Source organism: Rhinoderma darwinii, chromosome 13, assembly GCF_050947455.1.
Source record: "Rhinoderma darwinii isolate aRhiDar2 chromosome 13, aRhiDar2.hap1, whole genome shotgun sequence".
Taxonomy (NCBI): Eukaryota; Metazoa; Chordata; class Amphibia; order Anura; family Rhinodermatidae; genus Rhinoderma; species Rhinoderma darwinii.
This window is the reverse complement of record NC_134699.1, coordinates 49,924,605-49,931,696: the sequence shown is the minus strand read 5'-3', so window position 1 is coordinate 49,931,696 and position 7,092 is coordinate 49,924,605. Positions and strand designations below refer to the sequence as shown.

Sequence of the window (7,092 nt, the reverse complement as noted above, 5' to 3'; positions counted from 1 at the left end):
TGACATTACACACATATGGTGACATTACACACATCTATATGGTGACATTACACACATCTATATGGTGACATTACACACACACATATAGTGACATTACACACATCTATATGGCCAGACAGAGAATTTGGTGATCTTGTCTACGCCCCCATATTGTACCTCTCACTATATTATAAGAGTAGATTGATTTATTTTCTATTATCAGGCATTTATATAGCGCCAATATATTCCAAAGCCCTGTACAGAGAATATCCTCACAAATTTATTCCCAGTGGGGCTCACAATCTAATTTTCTATGTCAAGCAGCTACACGCTCAAGGGCCAGTTTCATAGGCATGGGATAATAACTTATGATCGGAGTTCTAGTATCCAAAGTTTTAGTTGCTAAATACTTGCCTACTGTCTTTCTTTTATGGATAGATCCCATTTGAACTCAAATATTTTATCCCTCTTTTTCCTACAATGGGGAGGAGGGATTTAACACCAGAACAGCTGTAGACAGCTCAAAAGTCGCCAAAATTTAGACTTTTGAGCCGTTTATAAAAAGTGGACGGCGCCTAGTGGAAGGCGGCAGGGCCCGTCATAGACCTTATTTTTTCAATTTTAACAAAAAAATGACATTACTACATTAGGGGAATGGCTTGGGAAATGTGTCCTTTTTAACCACTTCCTGAACAGAAGCTTTACCTCCTTCTTGACCAGGCAAATTTTCACGTTTTTAGCCATGTGCCAATACAAAACAAATTGTTCTTCTATCACTCTTGCAACCTACATGTATTTGGTCTTGTTTTTTTCTCAGAACATATTGGGCTTTCATATTGTCTATACAAAAAGGTGATATATTTAACTTTTTTAAAATATGGAAGGAAAAATGAAAAAAAAAAGTGAATATATGAATTTAGGTGATGTTTTTTGACATGTGGTTCATGCCACTGGGTAAACACACCTGAACACATATTTGGCAACTTACCAAATGTGTGTGCAATTCTTACATCATAGGCGCAAGTGGGAGATTACGCAAATGGTGCGCAAACTGGCTTATAGAGAGAAAATTTTCCAAAGCTGATTTGCTGACACCATATGACCTCTACAGATGTCCTGAAGTGCCATAACAACGTGAACACCCCCAAAATCACTCTTTTTATGAAATTAGACACCCCCCAAGGTATTCATTTAACAACATATAAAAGATTTGAAAATCTGCAGCGTAAAATGTCTGCAGTATGTAAATGAGATTTGGAAAATCTCATCTATTTGCCTTGTATAGTAATCCGCTGCAGCAAATCCGTCACATGTAAAATCACCCTAAGGTTGGGGCTTCATGGTGACTTTAGCCGCGACATAGGTTGCACGGCCAATTTTCGCTATGTACTGTAGCCTACACCGCAAGTAAGTTAATCTGTTTGCCTTGCGATCTTGCAACTGCCACATTGAATTTCATTACTTACGACGCAACCACATTGACTTTCATTACTTGCAATGTAGGTTACGGAAACTAGCAAACTCTTTGGACGTGCGACCTGTGTCGCAGCCAAAGTCACCGTGTAGCCACAGCCTGAAACTCTATATTTCTATGATATTAGATAGATAATGATCTTTATTTGTATGACACAAAAAATCTGCATCTATCGATCTATCTATCTATATAGTATAGTTTTAGGCTGGGGCTACATGACTATTTTGGCCACGACACTGGTCGCATAGCAAAAAATAGCTTTGTCTGGTAGCCTACATTGCGTGTAAAATTACCACAACATGACCATATTGACTGACATTACTTGCGATGTAGGCTATGGGACATAGCGATCCATGACCGTGCGACTTGTGTGGTCACCAAAGTCGCTGTGTAGCCCCAGCCTAAAGCTATACCGAATATCTATCTATCTATATATATATATATATATATATATATATATATATATATATATATATATATATAGTAGACAAAAAAAGAGACAGCACTCCAAAGTAGTGGATGAAAAAAGGTGATGTGTTTTAATCACCCCACAGGCAGGCAACGTTTCGATCCAACTCAATCGGATCTTTGTCAAGGCTTGACAAAGATCCCATTGAGTTGAATCGAAACGTTGCCTGCCTGTGGGGTGATTAAAACACATCACCTTTTTTCATCCACTACTTTGGAGTGCTGTCTCTTTTTTTGTCTACTATATCTACAAGGGTTCGTAGCCAGAATCTAGGAGGAGTTGCACCCACCACTGGAGCGGTGATGCTTCACTATTTTTTATATATGTATATGTATATATATATATATATATATATATATATATATATATATACACACATACATACATATACACACATGATATATAATACAGCTGTCTAAAGACACCACAGAGCTCCACGCAGCAGGGGAGCAGCAAACAAGGACAATTTGCAGGACGTTTTGAAAAGGTCCTTGCAGATCTAAGTGCGGACCACCCGGATGTTATTAATCAATAGGCAACTGGTTTATCTTGACTTCATATTAGCATTAATGGTAAGCCATTAAATAGTTTCTGTGCTTCGTCCCGTAGCTGTGTTCTGATAATGTGGATCTTAGAGACTGGAGAAGGCTGTGCAGGTGTAAGGAAAATCAGTAAAATGTGTGACTCTTTGGACATCTAAATTGCTGGTAATTACTCCGTAATGTGAAAAGTTATGGCATATATAAAGAATGGGGGGTCCCATAGGAAAGATTCAAATTAGGCCTCCTTCTTGTGTTTTTAAAGGTGCATTTGAGTTGTAATCTGGTTTTCAATTTACTAGTCATAGGTACCAGTATTTACACAACATACCTGTCAGGAGAGCTGTCCTGGGTCAGGTACATAATTAGGTCATGCGTTATCTGAACATTGTTATCCAAAGTGCCCTGGTGTTTCCCTAGGCGAATAATCAGAAGTACTGATTGTAATGATTGGCAGTTACTGCACTAAACTTAAAGCGGTTGTCCGCTACCGGACAACTGATGGCCTATCCTCAGGATCGGTAGGGTTCCAACACCCGGACACCGCACCGATCAGCAACTCCGGCTGCCTCCAGGCACCGGACGTCCATGCCGGAAGCAGATGGCCCCAGTCACAGAATAGTGGCTGAGCTACGGTACTGCCGCATACCCTGCATAATATCCAGCACCCGGAGCAGCTGATCAGTGCGGGGTCCGGGTGTCGGACCCCCACCGTTCATATACTGATGACTTATACTGTGGATAGGTCACCAGTTGTCCCTGCCTGCACAACCCCTTTAAGTATATGAAGTCAAGGATAAAAGTTATCTGGGAAAAATTCTTCTCCATTAGGGATCTATGCAGGTTCTCCCACTATCTGACTAATGGTCAGTTCTTCTTGACCAGACATGGCATTGGTTGACACTACACGGCCTATACCATAGCACATAATAATGCCCAAATCTATTTGAACATTCAATGAGGAGAACATGAAGACAATGTACAATTACAGTGTAGGTATTTCCCATAGGAAAAATATAGAAAGTACAGAGTTGTGCAGAATTTTCGACATGTTTTAGAACACATCACACTGTGGATTCTGATACAGAGGTATTTTTCTTGGCACCTGAATGAACCATGAGGCTATGGAGAATAACGGATCTCCTTATGTGGCACATATTTGGCAAGGGCAGTCTCCTGGCTAATGAATGATATATCTGGCACTGTAGTTAGGTCTTGCTCGCTTAGTTGATGCCACTATCTGTAATAGAAGAAAAACATTACAATTGCTTATACTCCATACATGAAAGGTTTCTTCTCCTCATAAACAATCATAAGAATTGACAATGTTACGAGGGTGAGTCAAAAATTATCTGCACTCCGGTTATATTAAAACTTCTGTTGGCCGCGCTGTCTTATCAGCGCTTTCCGTACATGTTCGCTGTCTCGGTGCAGGTTTGAACGTGTTACGTCTGTTTATTTGTGACTGCGGTGGGAGAAACAATGGCTGCCCAACTTTGGATTTGCATGAAAGAAGAGCAGCGTGCGGTGATTCGTTTTTTGTGGACTGAGGGTGTGTCTGGTGCCGATATTTATCCAAGACTTTGTGCACAGTCTGGAGAAAGTGTTTTGTTGTGAAGAAGTGTGTATGAATGGATAGAGACATTCAAGAAAGGTGGCACAAGTGTCAGCCATGAAGAAGGAGCCGGACGCCCGTCTACGTCCGTGACTGATGACATCATTGAGCGTGAACGTGAACTGATTCTATTGGATAGACGAGTATCCGTGGTTTATGTGAAGCCCTACGAGGACGAAGAATCACGCCTGATGAAGAGGTGAAGACAGCGGAGCATTCGTGGCTCGCAGCTCAGCCTGAAACATTTTTTAATACGAAGTTGACAGATGGACAATGTGTATTGAAAAGAAGGGAGAGTATGTAGAAAAATTATGTATTTGTCGTTTCTGAAAGTTAATTAAAATAAATTCTACAGCCAGAGTGCGGATCATTTTTGAACTATAATAGGTAGTAAGAATTGCTTACAGCTCAGTATCTCCCATGGACATGGGTCTTTCCAGTGCCTGTTTTCTCCTCTGAATGCCATCCAGAATTTTTTTACGTGGTCCAAGTGGGATTCGGATACTCTTGAGGTCATGGTCTGAGCAGAGTGTGAGAGCTGCCAAGTCAATCTTCTCATCCTGAAGCAGGGAGACAAGCTCAGACATCTGTAGTGAGGCCAAGAAAGTCTCTAATGGAGTAGTGTCAGGCTCCTCGTCATCATCTAGTCCTAATTCCTCATCTTCCCACGGTAGCTCCTGCTCATTTCTTGCCTCTAGACTTCCGGCACTACCGATACTGTCATCTAGACTTGAAGAGCGTTTAAGTCGACTGCGTAGCTTGACTTCCGCACCTTCCATATCGAGTGCATTGTCCTCCTGCCTTCCAATGCCAAACAGCCCACTACTAAGATAGTTTCTCCTAAATACCATGGTACCAAGGCCAGGTCTGGTAAACAAAGAATCATGTCCGGAATCCGTGCTGACCTCAGAGTGGGCAGAATCCACATGAAGTCCGGGGTCACTTATGGCTCTAGACATTGATTCTTTTTCATGTGAAAACATGTCACGAAGATGTTGGCGTCCTCTATCCCGGGAGCTTGCATAAGTTCCCTGCTTCACAAACATAACATCATTCCCCAGCTGAAGTCCCGAGAGTGAGCGTACACTTTTCCTACCGTCCTCATATATCTTAAAAGTGGCATCATTCTGTTTCCTTCTCTCCAGCTTCTTCTGCATCTTCGTTTTGCCCTTTGTGGTGCCTGCAGCATGTGAATATGGCATGGTAGCAAGCAATGTGGCACTCGGGAAGCGTTGGCTCACTGAGCTGAGGAAAGGAGAAATCAGTAAAAAAGATTTACCATAAAGATAGGAGTGCTACTATTTTTATTTTATTTTTTTCTAATTTTCTTCCTACTCTTTTGCTTTTGGAAGGCAGTAAGATAATGGCGGCTTCTTACAATCGATTACGATATTATACCTTTTTAATATTATCTACAATTAATGATTTCTCAAGTTATGTGGAGAAAAAACAGCCGGGGGTTCATTGTGCCCACTCCACATCCATGCAGAACATGTGCACATTCACTTTCAATTAAATTATTGCCCACTGACATTGCCCATTGTTGTTATTATTGCCCACTGACATTGCCCATTGTTGTTATTATTGCCCACTGACATGGCCCATTGTTATTATTGCCCACTGACATTGCCCATTGTTGTTATTATTGCCCACTGACATTGCCCATTGTTGTTATTATTGCCCACTGACATGGCCCATTGTTATTATTGCCCACTGACATTGCCCATTGTTGTTATTATTGCCCACTGACATTGCCCATTGTTGTTATTATTGCCCACTGACATTGCCCATTGTTGTTATTATTGCCCACTGACATTGCCCATTGTTGTTATTATTGCCCACTGACATTGCCCATTGTTGTTATTATTGCCCACTGACATTGCCCATTGTTGTTATTATTGCCCACTGACATGGCCCATTGTTGTTATTATTGCCTACTGACATGGCCCATTGTTGTTATTATTGCCCACTGACATGGCACATTGTTGTTATTATTGCCCACTGACATGGCCCATTGTTGTTATTATTGCCCACTGACATTGCCCACTGTTGTTATTATTGCCTTGCGACGGTATTCACCTCCCTCTGTGTTTTTCCTATTTTGTTGCATTACAATCTGGAATTAAAATATAAATGTAAACTTGATTTTATGTAATGGACTTGACAAAATAGTCCAAATTGTTACAGTGAAATAAAAAAAATACCTGGTCTAAAAAACAAAAAAAAATAAACAACTAAAAACTGAAAATCTGTGAGTGCATATGTATTCACCCCCTCTGCTTTGATCCACTACATAAGATCTGGTCAAACCAATTACCTACCAAAGTCACGTAATTAGTTCAATAAGGTCCCTCTGTGTGCACTCAGTGTCACATGATCTGTCACATGATGCCAGTATGAATACACCTGTTCTGAAAGTCTGAGTCTGCAATGCCACTAAGGCCCCGTGCACACCACCGTATTTTCGTCCATCCGTAAATACGGATCCGTAGTCATCCGCAACTTATCCTCATATACGGAACGGTATCTGCAAATACGGTCCGTAGTGCATCCGTATATACAGATCCGCAAAAAGAAGAAAACCACAAATGATGTGCCACATCTGCAAACCTGGCGTTGCCTAGCAATGCTTTCGTAATTACGGACAGCTACGGGTGCACATCCGTAATTACGGAAGCACCCATAGACTTCTATGGGGAGTCTGTGCCATAATTACGGACAAGAATAGGACATGTTCTATATTTTACAGATCATTTCTACCGAACGGACACACACCTGTAAAACTACTGAAAGGTGTCCGTAGCCCATAGAAATGAATGGCTCCGTGATTATAGTTCGTGACACGTGCACTTGCAAAAACGTCTGAAATTCAGGAGCTATTTTCGCCTGAAAACAGCGCCGTCATTTCAGACGTAAATGGCATTGCCGTGTGAACATACCCTTAGAGCAGGAGCCCGGCTGTCATAAGACAATGGAGCTCCAGCCCACACGGGACACCCGTGCAGGACTTAGACAA

General features: G+C 41.4%; 1 protein-coding gene across 2 annotated transcripts in view; it reads right to left on the bottom strand.

The window, feature by feature from the left end:
- Positions 1–2,138: 2,138 nt before the first annotated feature.
- The window catches only part of USH1G (USH1 protein network component sans), a 28,737-nt gene continuing 23,783 nt past the window's right edge, over positions 2,139–7,092 (bottom strand). The window contains exons 3-4 of one of the 2 annotated variants that reach the window (XM_075846872.1): positions 4,482–5,321; positions 2,139–3,701 (exon numbers count right to left, since the gene is read on the bottom strand). In XM_075846872.1, coding sequence (XP_075702987.1) covers positions 3,698–3,701; positions 4,482–5,321 — 844 coding nt within the window. In that variant the 3' untranslated portion in view covers positions 2,139–3,697. Of the gene's footprint in view, positions 3,702–4,477; positions 5,322–7,092 lie in introns of those variants that run through there. The other variant, XM_075846873.1, reaches the window with a different exon arrangement.